This window comes from Panthera onca, chromosome D3, assembly GCF_046562875.1.
Source record: "Panthera onca isolate mPanOnc1 chromosome D3, mPanOnc1 haplotype 2, whole genome shotgun sequence".
Lineage (NCBI taxonomy): Eukaryota > Metazoa > Chordata > Mammalia > Carnivora > Felidae > Panthera > Panthera onca.
Window position 1 is genome coordinate 56,076,323 of NC_138350.1, and position 16,787 is coordinate 56,093,109.

The 16,787-nt window shown below is 38.7% G+C and overlaps 1 protein-coding gene across 2 annotated transcripts in view; it reads left to right on the plus strand.

The window, feature by feature from the left end:
* The window catches only part of GALNT1 (polypeptide N-acetylgalactosaminyltransferase 1), a 128,217-nt gene that overhangs the window by 47,702 nt on the left and 63,728 nt on the right, over positions 1–16,787 (plus strand). The window contains exons 2-3 of one of the 2 annotated variants that reach the window (XM_060613622.3): positions 548–602; positions 15,976–16,229. In XM_060613622.3, coding sequence (XP_060469605.1) covers positions 16,091–16,229 — 139 coding nt within the window. In that variant the 5' untranslated portion in view covers positions 548–602; positions 15,976–16,090. The remainder of the gene's footprint in view (positions 1–547; positions 603–15,975; positions 16,230–16,787) is intronic. The other variant, XM_060613623.3, reaches the window with a different exon arrangement.

The window sequence follows — 16,787 nt, forward strand, 5'->3', positions numbered from 1 at the left end:
TGCTGTTGGTTGAGATTTGGTCACTTGCACCAGCAAGAGGAATAGAACAGCCATGGCTGGCTTGAATGAAACGAAAATACAAGAATAGGTAGTCTCGCAGAGAATGATCAGTTGAATTCAGTTGGTAGTCTAATGCAGTGAAAAACATGGTGGGTTGGGGTGGGATGAGGAATAAACAGGACCTGCTCCAGGTGCTATTTGTCTTTGGACTGCCCACCTGGAAAGTTAATATCCTGTTAGATTTCTAAGAGGAGGAATGACTCTTTTATAGTCTTTCCACTGAGCTTGAGGTTGGATCTCAGTGATATTTTATTCATTGACTCACTCATGCACTAGACATTAACTAAATACCTACTATGTGCAAGGTTTGGAGGAATACCGATTATGTGCCTGTGCTCAGCATTGGGGAAGTAGCTGAATAAGACATGGTTTTTGCCCTCAGATGCGGCTGACCTAAAGTCAGTGGAATAGCATGGCTGAAGTAATAAGGGGGGAGGATAGAGTTATTCTGTAATAATCTGATTTTAGGAAATTTATTTTTCAACAGGACATGTGGGACATGTGGATTTGGGATATGAATTCATTTGAAAAACCACTTTGGGGTAAGTTGATAGCTGGGAGTGAATGACTTCAGGGTTTCACTTCCCTTACCTTGGGGTTTGCTTTTACAGCTATGTAGGTTTCACACTTATGTTGATTGGACTTTATGCCTCATATATACATAAGTTAATGGTTTGTACTAAAATCCAAGTTTAGTTATTTCAGAAATGTAACCATCAAGCATAGTCCTGGTACTAATTAGTGCATTCATATTTCATTAGGGAGGTCATTTTGAAGACTAGATGAACGTAACGTTTAGAAATAAAAAGGTTCTTATTATTTAGGTTTAACCTGCTTGAGCTCACCCAATAATCGTGTCAAGTGGGCTGGAAATCACTCATAGAATCAGTGTTGAAGATTCAGTGTTGAGAGTGCTTAGGTTGTTCAGTCGGGTAAGCATGAGACTCTTGATTTCAGCTCAGGTCATGATCTTGTGGGTCGTGGGTTTAAGCCCCGCATCAGGCTCTGCACTGAGAGTGCAGAGTCTGCTTGGGATTCTCTCTCTCCCCCTTTCTCTCTGCCCCTCCCCAGTCACATAACACTCACGAGGCGTGCACCTGTGCTCTCTCAAAATAAATAAACAAAAAAAGATTCAGGGTTAAAGTTTATCTCTGAGCTTTGCAGTACTGTAGCCATTTGAATAATCATTATATCAGTACAAATATAAAAGCTTCCTGATTTTTTGTTTTATTTAAGAAGGTGCCTCTAGAAAATACTATTCAATATTTACCAAGTGTGTACTATAATATTTAAGTGTTGTACATGACCCCATTTAATTTAGTGAAATCGAATTATAAGGTGGGCATGTTTTTCTCAGAGGAATAAAGAGCTCCTGGTTTATGCAAATAAAGAATAACACTGCTAGGATTGTTTGTTTTATTTATTTGCTTATTTATTCATTTATTTATTTATTGAGAGGGAGAGAGAGAGTGAGCATGAGCAGGGGAGGGGCCTGATGTGGGGCTCGAACTCAGGAACCCTGAGATCATGACTAGAGGCAAAATCACCAGTTGGCCACTTAAATGACAGATCCACCCAGGAGCCCCTGCTAGGATTGTTTAACTAGTAAGTGTTGGAATTGAAATTTGAACCCAAATTTGAATTTTAGCATTTGGCCTAATAGACACTAAACTTCTTTTTTCATATGCTGATTGTGTTGCGGGTTCCCAAGGCCTTCCCCAGGTTTACTGATTGGCTAGGAGGACTCATAGGATTCAGCATATAGTTATAATAACAGCTAACATTACAGTGAAAGGATACAGAGCAGTATTGGCAAAGGGAAAAAGTACATAGGGTGAAGTCTGGAGGAAACAAGGCACAAGCCTTCAAGACCCTCTCCCAGTGGAGTCACATAAGCTGTGCTCCAGTAATAAATTGTGACAACATATGTGAAGTGTTACCAGTTGGGGAAACTCATTAGACTCAATGTCACTCTATTTATTCTGGGCTGGTCATGGAGGCACCCTCTGCCTAGCATGTACCAAAATTTCAGTCTCCCAGAAGAAAATCAGGTGTTTTGCACAAACCATATTGTTTGTACAAACAGACACAGTTAGACACTTATCACTTGAGCTAAGTGTTTTAACAGTATAGGGAACTGTTTGTCATTCAAATTCCCAGTTACCAACCAAGGGCCAACTTTGCAAGCCAGCCTTTCTAAGGATAAGAATCTTACGCCTGCTTTGTTAACTTTTCTCCTGTACATTGATTTATTCATTTAAGTAGATTGTGATTATGATCATTTAGCTTCTGAAAAATAATGAGAGAAGTGGGTATTATGGCAAACCAAATGCTTTAATGGTGTTTGTTTTGGGTGTGTGTGTGTGGTGTCCCACGAATGACTGCCCATTAGTTTGGTTTGCTAGAAGGACTCCCCCAATGTAACGTTGTCCTCATGGCTAAGGTTTATTATAGCAAAGGATACAGTACAGGAACAGCAGGAAAAAGATACATACAGGTGAATGCCAGGAAGATCAGGCACAAATGTCCATGTCTTTCCTCTGTGAGGATCCCAAGGACATGACTTTCTGTGGCCAGCCCTGGTAACTAAAATTTAGGACCCGACCAGACACCAGGTGCACATCATAAATCTTGGTGATTACTTTAAACAATGCTGACAGCCTGATACATCCTGACCCATTGCCTTTAACATCCTTACCCAGTGACTGTGAACATTCCAGGAGTTTAGTTCTCAGAGTTTGGCCAGGGGTCATTGCCATGGCTCCAGGAATGCCCCAGAGATTAGCATGGACTGAGTGAAACAGACCTGCTATGTTAACTCTTTCCTCACAGTATCCTATGTGAAATAATGTTGCATTTGTTGAATGTACCGTTTAAATGCTGATATATTCTTCAGTACATGATATTCTAAACTTAGAAAAAACAATTGATAGTAAATAGTTGCTAAATTTCACTTCTTTAGAATTCTTTTCATTTCTTCTAGATTCTTTTCTTTTAAAGATTTATAGTAATGGTGACTTCTGGATTTACCATTTTTGTTTACAACTATTTGTGCCATATATGTTATATTAAATAATAGTACAGAAGGGTGTCTGGGCGCTCAGTCAATTTAGCATCCAACTTCAGTTCATGGGTCGTGAGTTGAAGCCCCACGTCGGGCTCCCTATCATCAGTGCCAAGCCCTCTTCAGATATCTGTCCCCCTCTCTCTTTGCCCCTCCCCTGCTTACGCTCTCTCAAAAATAAATGAACATTTATTTAAAAAAAAAAGATGGTACAGGGGCGCCTGGGTGGCGCAGTCGGTTAAGCGTCCGACTTCAGCCAGGTCACGATCTCACGGTCCGTGAGTTCGAGCCCCGCGTCAGGCTCTGAGCCCCGCGTCAGGCGCTGGGCTGATGGCTCGGAGCCTGGAGCCTGTTTCCGATTCTGTGTCTCCCTCTCTCTCTCTGCCCCTCCCCCGTTCATGCTCTGTCTCTCTCTGTCCCAAAAATAAATAAAAAAAAAAAAGTTGGAAAAAAAAAGATGGTACAGAAATATGAACTTTAAACAGTTCAATTTAGATATTACAAAATTAACCTTTGCTTTATGAAGATCTTCCTTGTGAACATGGTAAGGTCTCTTTAATGGAATTTGCAGGTGCACAGAAAAACCATTTTTGCTGGAAAAGAATAACCCATACTTTAAAAACTGGCTGATTGCAGGATTTGAAACCAATCCGTTACTTAATCTGTTGCTATTTGAAACCTGTTTTGTGTTATGCAAAAAAGACAAAATGGATGGGAAAAGTTCCATGCTTGAAAGTGAGAGGTTCTGAGTTAACTAAATGAAATAGGTTTCTTTATTGCAGAACTTCATAGAACCTTTAGGGCAGTCAGTAGTAGACAGTATGAATCTCCCAGGGCGTATAGAGTATATAACATTTTCCTAACTTATTTGACCATGGAATTTCTTTAGTGACAACTTGCAGGTATGAGTCCTGCAGTAACAGTAAGAAAAGTAAGAAGCCATTAAACGGTTTTAGGTAAAGGAAAGACAGAAACAAAACAACTACAGAAACAAAATTAAAGAAAACCTTGTTGCAGAAAAGTTTAGTATCTTGCACTGCCTTCTGATAAAACCTGTTCAGAAACTTCCCTATCTGTCTGTCTTTTTCCTGTCAGGTTTCCTGAGTTGATGTTTGTCTTTTGTGATGTGAATGGCGTGTCTCTTAGATTGGTGTTTGACAGCATAAGTTTCCAGGGTGTGATTTGTTTCAGGCTAGTACCATCTGCAGTACCTGACACGGTGTCAAGAACATGGTTGGCCAAGACTCAGTAAGTATCAGAGAGTATAGAATTGACTCTAAAATACCGAAACTTTTTTTTTTTTTTTAAGGAACAACAGTATAGTAGACATAAAAGTTGGATGCTATACATTTATTTTAATAATGATGTCATTTTATAAGACATTTTTGGGTTTTTCTTTTCTTTTTTTCTTCTTTTTTTAATGTTTATTTATTATTGAGAGACACAGAGAGACACAGCGTGGGCATGGGAGGGGCAGAGAGAGGAGGAGACACAGAATCCGAAGCAGGCTCCAGGCTCCGAGCTGTCAGCACAGAGCCCGATGCGGGGCTCGAACTCACAAACCGTGAGGTCATGACCTGAGCCAAAGTTGGACGCTGAACTGACTGAGCCACCCAGGCGCCCCTGAAATTTTTATTTTAAATGGCTCTTAAGTTGAACTCCTTATCACCAACTTCTTTTTTATGACTTGTATCATTATTTATTTACTATCATTTTTAAAAATTATATCCAAGTTAGTTAGTGTATAGTGCCATAATGTTTTCAGTAGATTCCAGTGATTCGTCCCTTACGTATAACACCCAGTGTCTATCCCAACAAGTGTCTTCCTTAATGCCCTTTACCCATTTAGCCCATCCTTCCACCCACAGCCCTTCCAGCAACCCTCAGTTTGTTCTCTGTGTTTAAGAGTCTCCTATGTTTTGTCCTCCTCCCTGTTGTTATATTATTTTTGCTTCCCTTCCCTTACGTTCATCTGTTTTGTGTCTTTAATTCCTCATATGAGTGACATCATATGATTGTGTTTCTCTGACTTATTTCGCTTAGCATAGTACTCTCGTTCTATCCATGTTGTTGCAAATGATGAGATTTCATTCTTTTTGATTGCTGAGTAACACTCCATTGTATGTATACACCACATCTTGTTTATCCATTCATCAGTTAACGGACATTTGGGCTCTTTCCATGATTTGACTATCGTTGATAGCACTGCTATAACAGTGCCCCTTTGAAACAGCACACCTATATCCCTTGGATAAATACCTAGTAGTACAATTGCTGGGTTGTGGGGTAGTTCTGTTTTTATGACTTGTATTATTTTTAATTTGTTTTCTCAGAACAGTAGAATTGATCCACCATAGACATGTAAATTCTTTTAACTACTAGATTTTTTTTTTCAGTATGTGGAATGTTTTTTTTCATTCATGGGAGTTAAATGGTTGTCATAGCTAAGGAAGGCCAGTGGGTCAAGGGTAGCCAAGGCCCTCCTTAAGAAGTGGTACAAGGTGAGAAGGCTTCTTTAGCATCTATTAAGAATTATTATAAAGCTGTAATAAGTAAGACAGCAATGTGGTGTAGGGGTAGACGAACCAGTGGAACAGAACGTAGAAACCTGGAAATCAGGTTTATGACAAAGTTTGCATTGCACACCTTTAGTAAGGGGATGAACTTTCCATACATTGTACTGGGACAGTTGGTTATCCACATGGCAGAAAGTGACATTGAATCTTTACTTAAACCTGAAAGGTAAAACTTAAAAATTTTTAGACGTTAGAACAGTATCTTTAATGATCTCTAGATAGAGAAGAATTTCTTAAGACATAGAAAATGCGAACCACAAAAGACACCTCTTATTAAGAAGATAAGGTATAAACTGGGAAAATATTCTTGCAGTGCATGTAATCGACACAAGATTAGAATCCAGACTGCAACAAACATCTTTACAGACTAACAGAAAAAAGAAAACAACCCAGGGGTGCCCAACTCTTTATCTCAGCTCAAGTCTTGATCTCCAGATTGTGAGTTCGAGCCCCACGTTGTGCTCTGTGCTATGCATGGAGCCTACTTTAAAAAAAAAAAAAAAAGACAAAACAACCCACTGAATGGAATAGTGGACTAGACTTCGTAGGCACATTAGAGAAGAGGAAATGGAATGACCAGTGGAAATGGAATGACCAGTAATGGCAGAGACCGTGGGGAGATGCAACTACATTAAGATACCAACTACACGCACCAGATTGTCAAAAAATAAGAAAGTCTGACATCAGTAAGTGTTGCCAGGGATATGACACATCCAGAGCTCTCATTTTGCTTACTATTTTGCTTCAACCACCTGGGAAAACAAATTGGTCATATTTAGTCATATTGAAAATATGCGTACCCTGTGACCTAATACCCTTATGTATGGACTCTAGATCAGGGGTTGGTGACAACTCATGAGTTAAAAATGGTTTTTAACATTTCTAAATGATGAAAAAAAATTGTGTAATTTGTAATGTGAAGATTATATAAAATTCAAATTTCAGTCACCATAAATAAAGTTCTGTTGGAATACTATCATGCTTACTTATTTATATATCATTATGGCTGTTTTTGTGGTGTGGCACCAGAGTTGAATGGTTACACCAGAGATCTTCTGTCTAGTAAAGCCTAAAAGGCTTACCACCTTACTCTTTGCAGAAGTGGTTTAGGACCCCCTGCCCTAAATAAATACTCGTGTGTGTGTGTGTGTGTGTGTGCGTTTGTGTGTGTGTGCGTGTTTGTGTGTGTGTGCGTGCGCGCCAGGAAACATGTTTAGGAATGTTCATAACAGTACTGTTTTTGATAATAGAAACCTAGAAAGAACCACATGTTCGTTAAATATCGAATGGATAAGCCGTGGTATGCTAAGCCAGTGGAGTACTGTTCAGTAGTGGAATGGACTGTAATCATATGCAACATACGGATGTGTCTCAGAACTCAGTATTAAAAAAAAAAAACGCAAGTCTCAGATTTTTCCATGTATAAGCAGTTCAGAAACAGACAAATAAATGTAAAAAGGCATTGCTAAGGATACCTGCGAGGTAAAACTATCAGGAAAAGAGAGAATGGTAAGTTTGGAATAGAGGTTGCCTTGGAGGAGCTGGGGAATAGATAGTATTAGAGAGGGAACTTTAAAGATTATGCCCTTCTTCCTTTTTAAAGTCTCATTTTAAATGTTTTTATTTTTGAGAGAGAGAGAGAGAGAGTGTGTGTGTGTGCACACACGAGCGGAGAAGGGGCAGAGAGAGAGGGAGACAGAATCCCAAGCAGGCTCTGAGCTGTTAGTGCAGAGTCCAGTGCGGGGCTCAAACTCACGAACCGTGAGATACGACTTGAGCTGAAATCGAGAATGACACTTAATTGACTGAGCCACCTAGGCTCCCCAGATTATGTTCTTATTCTTAAACTGGGTGGTGGGTATACATGTGTGTTGTATTGTGATACTTTATTTCAGTGCTGTGTTTTATACATACTTTTGATATTTGATAAGTTTTTGTGATTTGGAGCATTAAAAGATATCTTTTCAAATAGTGTAATTTGCCTCATAATGTACAGTTATTTATAACTACCAGAAGGGAACCTCATCAGTGGGCCAGAACCTGCTTGATTTCACCTATAGGTCATTTCCTCTCGCCACACCGCCCGCCGGCCCCCCCCCCCCCCCCCCCCCCCGCCAACATCCCAGGTGTTCTGGTTGTGTCAGGAACCGATTTCAAACTCTTAAGCAGAAAAGGTGATTAGTAGAAGGATTGCTGATGTTTCTAGAAGCCAAGGAAGAGTCAGGGACTTTGTCTCCATCAGGACCCTCTGCCTCTTGTTCTGTATGCCTCTGCTTGGGCTCATTCTCTTGGGCTACAGGTGGGCTTTCTCCATGTGTTGGGCATTGTGGTTGACTGCAGAACTACATGCATAGCCTCAAGCTCTGTGACTTAAGAAGCCAAGGGAAGAGATCTTGTGGTTGGCCTGGCCAGATCATTTGACTGTGGCCAAGGGGCTGGGTCTATTACCAGAAGAAACCTTTGGGGGAAGGCAAGGAGAGCAAGGGTCAGAATCATGAACCTGGAAGCCCTCTCAGTTTGCATTTATTTTATGTCTGTTCTTTAAGTGTAAATCAGTATGTGGCATTCAACCTAGCTTGGTGAATATCAAGGCTATTTTGAAATGACAAGACATTTGTTATTGCCTAGGACTTGATATTCAGTGGTTGGGTGGGGAGGGGGGTTAGAAATGTCTGTTGTGTGTATTACTGAAAATCAAAATATAGCATTACCACAGAGATCTCTCTTGCTATCCCCTTTATAGTCATACCCATTTCTTTCTTTTCCCCCTAATAAGGACATTTAAAGATAATAAAATGTTTGAGTCAAAATAGACATTATGAACTTGCTTTAAGACATTTACTATATTCCAAATGACTGGGAGGACACTTGGCCCATTGGTGGTATTGTTTAACTGGGATTAGTAGTGTTTAGGTGGTTTTGTATCTTTTACTTTTTTGTGTTTGCCAAATTCCTTGCATTGAGCATATATATTACTTTATAATTAGGAAAAATATTAACTTTTAAAGGTATTGCTGTAGGTTAAGTCAGTTTATTGCCTTGGAAACTGAGATTCCATGCAGGATACTAGTAAATTTTATAGGAGTCTATACCGTGAGAACCCCAAATGATAAACTTGTTCCCCAACCTGTAAACTTGTTAACACCTGGGAAACAGAGAAAGAGAATATCCAAATTCGTATGGAATGTGGACATCATTTTATACAGAATTTTTAGACTGGTTCTTAACTAGTCTTTGTTCAATACTCAGAATGAGAGTATGCTAATACCTAAAAATTGGTTTGCATTTTTGTCTGGTGAATGAGCCTTCTCAGTGCCAAATTTTAGTCAGTAATCACTTGACAACTCAAAGACAGTGGGAGAAATGTTGGCCTAAACACTGCTTCCCAGGAAGCAGAAACCATAAAATTAAAAACTAAAGAACCAGAGGCCATACTTACCTTAGGCAGTAGGTAATAGGCCAGAATAGCTGTTCTTTGTTTTGACAACTTTGGCTTCAGTTATTATCTATTCACAGATTTACTTTTGTTACTGGTATAAGGTAGGATCCAAATTTATTTTTTACCATATGGAAGGCCATTTGTCCCTGTACCAGTTTTCTACTCTGATTTGTAGTAGCACCTGTCCAGTTTTCCACACATGTACAGGTTTGTTTTGGAGAACCACATGGTTTTGGATTCTTCTGTTTTGTTATAAATCCAGTCTCCAACAGCTTACTTTGTGTTTGGATTAGAATTATATTAAATTTATAGATTAATTTTGGGAAGAGACTGTTGTTTTTCTTTACTGAACATAGTATATCTATCCATTAGTCAGGTGTTCTCTTATATCTCTCAATAAAGCGCCACATTTTTTTATGTCTTACACATATTTTTTTAAGTTCATCCTCAAATACCTTAGGGTTTTTATAGCTATTTTGAATGTAATTTGTTTTCTTTTGCATATTTTAATTAGTTATTACTATACAGGAAGTTGATTGATGTTACATGTTCATCTTGTATTCAGCAACCTTGATGAAACCATGATTAGCTCTAATGGCTTATCTATTGATTTCTTTTAGAGTTTTGGTGTAGAAATCATGCTGTCTGCAGATAATTTTGTCTCCCCCCCTGCTCATCTTTTTTCCTTTTCTTGTCTTATTGCTTAGATTCTAGTATGGTGTCAAATTGAAGTAAAGATGCGTAAGTCATGTTACAGAAATGCCTGAAAAGTTCTGTCATTAAATATGTTTACTATGGGTTGAAGAATTTTCTTTCTAGGCCTATTTTGTTGTTGAAATCTTATAATTGATGAATAATGAATTATCTCCAAAGTTAATGACTCCAAACAACAGACATTTATCGTATTTGCTTTGGGTCAGGAATGCAAGAGCAGCTTAGCAGGGTGGTGTTGACTCAGGATCTTTCTGGATGTTGCAGTCAATGTCAGCAGGAGCTACAGCCATCTGAAGGGCTAATTGGGACTGCTTCCAAAGGGTTCACTTCCGTGCCTGGTGTAATAGATGCCTGGGGGTCTGTTGGTAGGAGGCTTCAGTTTCTTTCTATGTGACCCTCTTTATATGGATGCTTGAGTATCCTTCTGACATTAGTGCTGGCTTTTCCCAGAGTGTGATCTGAGAGAAAGGTAGGAGGAAATGTGTTTTATGACTAGCCTTGAAACCACACACCATTACTTCCACCATATTCTGTTGGTTAGAAGCAAGTCACTAAGTCCAGCCCCACTCTAGGAGGGAAATTACAGTCCACAGAAATTATTTTTCATCTTAATTTTTTAAAAGTCTGTCTGCCCTAACAAAGTTGCATAAGATCAAAGGCTTCTCTCTGTATATCTTTACCTTAGACACCTCCTTTGAGCCTCAAACTTTTGTATCCTAGCTGTGGTTAATATCTCTTCTTGAAGGTATCAGGGTTACCTCATACTTAACATGTCCAAAGTCAAACTTAAGTTTCTTCCCATCTTGCTTCTCCTTCTTTTCCTCTTTTGTTGGTCCCTGTTTCTGTGACTGGCACCATTCTGCATCCAGTTGCATAAGCTAGTATTTCCTCCTGTCTAATTCATCCTTAAATCCCATTGAATTTGTTCCTGAATACCTCTTGAATCTGCCCACTTTTATCCAGCTTCCAGCTTTATCTTAATCACAGGTTTCCTCTTCTTTTGTCTTTGATCCCCTGACCTTTCAGTGTTGGGCTCCTTTCTGCTACAGAGCCCTTGCTACTCACCGCCTCAAATTTTTCATCTCAAGTCATGTCTTCCTCAGGGAAGCCTTTTTGACAGTCAGATATTTGTTTATATTGCTGTGTACCTCCCCTCAAAAAGTTATCACCACTGAAACTTTATGTATATGTGACTGTTTGATTAATGCTTGCTTTCCTGGAGCCAACTCTAAATTTCATAAGGGTAGGGAGTGTGCGTTTTGTCTATTTTTGTATTCCCTACATTTGACACATTCCCTATATTTACCGAATTTGTGTGCATTGAATGAATTAATAAGCGAATGAATATGTTTGATTATAGCTCTGAGAAATAGAGTAAATGGAATATATAACTAGTAAATAAAATAATTTAGCCTTCCCTTACTATGTTAGAGGATAACTATCATGTTTTTAAGTCTTTAGTGTTTCTGACAGAAGTTCCAGCTACAAATTAAGTGAATAGATCTGTCAAAAGGGCCCATCTCTCCTACCTCTGTTGGGTCAGTATGATGCCAAGCTAGTGATCCGAGGTGCCTGAGAATACTGTGTTCCTGTTAGAGGAGAGATATACACTACGATGTACCCAGAAGTCAAAAGCTTTAGGTCTAAGAGAATGAAACTTCCATTTTTTCGTAAAGATACTATTGAGCCAAGACTCTCTTCTTAGACTTGAAACTTCTGGAGAACCTTGATTAGAAGTATGAGAGATTAGAATGATTAGAAGTATGATTAGAAGTATGATTAGTATTAGTATGATTAGAAGTAGGAGAGAATAATTAGTTCTAGGGGCGCCTGGGTGGCTCAGTCGGTTAAGTGTCTGACTCTTGGTTTCGGCTCAGGTCATGATCTCACAGTTTGTGGGTTCAGGCCTTGCGTCAGGCCCTGCACTGACAGTGCAGAGCTTGCTTGGGATTCTCTCTGTCTCTCCCTTTCTCTCTGCACTTCCTGTGCATGTGTGTGTGCACTCTCTCTCTCTTTCTGTCTCTGTCTCTCTCTCAAAACATTATAAACTTTAAAAAGAATAATTATTTAGCCCTAGAAAATGCTGATGAATCTTTGGAGGAACTTGACAGTATGACATAGAGTAGGATCAGAAGTTTGCTGATACATGCTTTCAACAATAGCCAAATTATGGAAAGAGCTTAAATGTCCATCAGCTGATGAATGGATAAAGAAGATGTGGTTTGTATATACAATGGAATACTACTTGGCAATGAGAAAGAATGAAATCATGCCATTTTGCAGCAATGTGGATGGAACTGGAAGGTATTATGCTGAGTGAAATAAGTCAGAGAAGGACAGATACCATGTTTTCACTCATAGGTAGATCTTGAGAAACTTAACAGAAGACCATGGGGGAAGCGAAGGGGAAAAAAAAAAATAGTTACAAACAGAGAGGAAGGGAGGCAATCCATAAGAGACTCAAATACAGAGAACAAACTGAGGGTGGATATGGGGGTGGGGGAGAGAGGAAAATGGGTGATGGGCATTGAGGAGGGCACTTGTTGGGATGAGCCCTGTGTGTTGTATGTCAGTGATGAAGCATGGGAATCTACCCCAAAAACCAAGAGCACACTTTACACACTGTATATTATCCAATTTGACAATAAATTATATTTAATATATATATAAATAAATAAAAAGAACTCTGCTGATATAATTGATCACTGTACTTTGATATTAATTATGATTTTATAACTTAAAAAAATTAGGTAGTCAAATGCATTTCAAATGGAAAGTTTTAATTTATCATTGTTGGGACAAAAACTGTGAGCTTTAAGTGACTTCCAAGATAAATTCTGGTGTGTGTCATTTGAGGAAATGTACACCGTTTGTCTGCTTCTGAAATTGGCATTGTTTCTTTGAAGTATTCCCCCCATATTTATCTTTCTTTTTTTTAAGGGAATTGAGGTTGAATTCAGCTTGCCCTTTTAGATGTAGTTTTATGAGTTTGGACAAATGGACAGAGTCATCTGACCACCACCACAAGCAAGATCCTGCAATGTTTTCATTATCACAAGTTCCTTCATGCCCCTTTTGAGGCAGTTCTCTCCTTCCTCCACAGCCCCTGGCAACCGCTGATTGATTTCTGTGTCCATAGTTTTGCCTTTGCTGGATTGCCCTCTAAATGGAATCATGCAGTATACAGTATGCAGCATTTTTGTGACTTCTTTCACTTAGCATAATGCTTTTGAGATTCACCCAAATGATTGCATATATATCAACAGTTTGTTCTTTTTAGTTGCTAGGTTAGTATTTCACTGGTGTGGTACAGTTTGTTTATCCATTTACCAGGTGATGGACATTTGGATTGTGTCCAGATTTTGATGATTACGGTTAAGCTGCTGTAAAGATTTATGTACAGGTCTTTGTGTAGACATATGTTTTCCTTTCTCTTAAGTAAATAGCTAGGGACGGAATTGCCAGATTCTTGTAGGAAGAAACTGCCAGTTTTCCAGAGAGGCTGTACCCTTGTGCATTCCCCTGGCAGCATTATTATAGTCGCAGTTGCAGCAATTCCTAGCTAGCACTTGGTAGTTTTCTTCTTCCCTTTAGCCATATATATCGGCACATAGTGGTGTTTCACTGTGGTCTCAATTAGCAGTTCCCTAAAAGCTAATGATGTTGAACATCTTTTCACGTGCTCATTTACCATCTGTATTGCTTTTTTGGTGATAAAATCGATGAAACCTTTTGCCTATTTTACTGGATTGTTTTGTGTTTTTTTAAGTTTATTTATTTTGAGAGAGGGAGGGAAGGAGGGAGAGAGAGAGAGCGAGCACGCAGAAGCAGGGGAGGAGCAGAGAGAGAGAGGAAGAGAGAATACAAGCAGGCTCTGCACTGTCAGTGCGGAGCCCAATGTGGGGCTTGAACTCATGAGCCACCAAATCATGACCTGAGCCAAAACCAAGAGTCAGATGCTTAACCGACTGAGCCACCCAGGTGTCCCTGGATTGGGTTTTCTTTTCTTTTCTTTTCTTTTCTTTTCTTTTCTTTTCTTTTCTTTTCTTTTCTTTCTTTCTTTTTTTTTTTTTTTTTTTTTTTTTTTACTGTATTTTAAGAGTTCTTCTATTCTGGATATAAGTCATTTATCAGATATGCAATTTGTAAATATCTTCTCCCAATCTGTGACTTGCTTTTTTTATTTTTTTAACTGTCTTTTGGAGAAGATTTTGATTGTGAAGTCCAAGTTACCATCTTATGATTTGTACTTCTTTTGTTCTGTTCTGAGGAAACTTTGCCTCACCCAGGATCTCAAAGACTTTTTGTCTCTCCTTTATCCTCCTTTCTCCCTACACCTCCTGCTTCATCCATACCCCTCTTCTCCCAAACACATACATACCCACTTCATCTTCAATTTTCTAATCTAATTGTGCTGCCTTGGAAAAATTAAATAAGAATGGATACAAAGTAATAGAGATTTACACTGGAGTATTGTGGGCCATAAGCATTTAAAAAAATAACAATCAGCAGATTTTCGAGAATAGAAAGCTACATTTGAATCCCAGATACTGTACTAGCAGTCAGATTGTTTGCTTTGCCAGTGACCAAAAGAGACAGCTTTTCATGTAAAGTAGCTCAAAATAAAAATTTGTTTCTATCTAGCTTCTCTGGAGAAAACTATTGCTTTACGATGCTGTGCACTATAGTGCTTCTGGTCCCCCCCTCCCCAACCCTAGTCACCCTAGTTATCAGTACTTGCTCACCGTATGGGACACAGTATCAGATATTGATTGAATAAGTACAACTTTGAGGCAAGCATATGACAGTAACATACATCCCTGTTCACTGTGCAGTCAGGGAATGTTGGTTTGATGAAGGAGGAATGTCAAGAAAACAAAGGTCTCAGAGCACAAATAATACTTTACATTTGTAAGTATCACTTAGTATTTTTTTGGGTGCTTTTCAGGTCGCTGTCTAGCAACCTTGTGAAGTAGGCAAGAACTATTATATATCTTTTTTATAGATAAACTCTCTGGCCTGTCCTGAATTGCTCAGGTAATAAGTACCACTGTTGCCCACCATGGCATGTAAAATTGCCCTTTAAGAAGCTGCTATGTTGCCCATCAGCCCAATCCTTCAGAACATCTGCTCATTTGGCTTTTTTCGTGAGGCACATGTGCAAAGTGTGTTTCTTCTATCCACTTCATCTGAATGCACTTGGCTTGTCTCCCTCCTGATCAGCAGTGACATAGGCCTTTGAGCTTCCATGTCAGCTGCTTATCAGAATGATTCCTGACCTCTCTGAGGTCCCTCACACTGCTCCAGAGCTCCCCAAGATGAGCTCCTTAGTAACAGAAATGTTACTAGTTAGACTATCCCAAATGACTTTCCAAATTGGGTGATAGTTCCTTCCATCATTTTCTTTGGTGTTTTAACAGATTGAGGGGTGGGGTGGGGGGAATAGAAACTAAAGATCAGAGAAGTCTGTAAAATTACTGTCAAGAGCCAGGACTAGGTCTCGGATCTTAAACTCTTTTCTTCTCCATTATACTTGCTGTGAGTGTTTCTGAATGGTGGCTGCTGACTGTAGTGTTTTTAGAATGGGATTCAATGGAACAGAGGGATAAGAATTAGCCCAATAAACTGCTATCATACAATACTGGGAGACCTCCTATTAGTCCTTAGGACCTGGAAACCTGAATGGACTGAGAATCACTGGTTTCTTAAACTCCTGTGGCAGTTAATGGCTTAGCATTTAACATAGCAGTTGAATAGAAGGCAGTTCAGCCCTGTGTGTTTCATGGTTATGAGATAGTGGCACACTATTGTTTTAATTTGCGTTTTCCTAATACTGAATTGAGCGCTTTTCCACATTTATAGGCTGTTCAGGTTTCCTTTCTGCATAGTGCTTTTGTATATTCTTCACCCATTTTTCTTTTGGATTGTTATATATTGATTTGTAGGAGTTATTTGTACACTCTTGGCACTATTCATTTTTATGTATTTTACAAGTGTTTTTTAAGTCAAATGTTTAAACTTACTCTGAATAGTAAAATTTCATGTGCATGTTAAATTAATCTTACAGCTCATTTTTAAGGTTCTGATTTTTTAAGTTATCTTTTTTCTTTTTGTCTCTATAGGTTATGAACGTGATTTCTGATGAAACTGGATTGGAATAGTTTTCATGATCTTTGCATATTTATATATATATATATATATATATATTTTAAAATTTTGCATTTGACTTAAAGTGCCATGAGAAAATTTGCATATTGCAAGGTGGTCCTAGCCACCTCCTTGATTTGGGTACTCTTGGATATGTTCCTGCTGCTTTACTTCAGTGAATGCAACAAATGTGATGAAAAAAAGGAGCGAGGACTTCCTGCTGGGGATGGTGAGTGACGTTTTACACTGATACATCTGTTTCAATAAGTATGTCACTAGTTTGTTCACTAATTTGGATACTATAAAATTTTCATTTTTTTAGATTAATAGTAATTCCTGACTTCCTAAATATGATGATCATGTTACCAACAGTTTTCCAGTGGGTTCCTCCAACAGTTAAAAACGAGATTCAAGTCTCAGTATAGAGTTGCTGAATTCAATATTTGTGTTCACTGTTACTTGTAGTTAATTTTCTGCAAACTGTATTACCAAGTAATGTGGAGAAACTAATATTAATGGTTTTGAAACTAATAACAACTAATAGTTGGAACCAACAAAATGGTATGGCATTAGTGTAATGACATAAATGCTGAATAGAGTGTTAAAATTTCATTGTTGGGTATTAAAAGATGTTTTTTCCTGCCTTCCCATCTCATTGCTGAGGGAAATCATTCTAGATGGAGGTAGTCTGGAGAGTTCTTTTTGTTAATGCTGTAAATAGCTCCAGTTAGCACTTTTGAGAGGACTTTTGGAAGGATGAGGCTGTATAATAAAGACCACAGTGAGA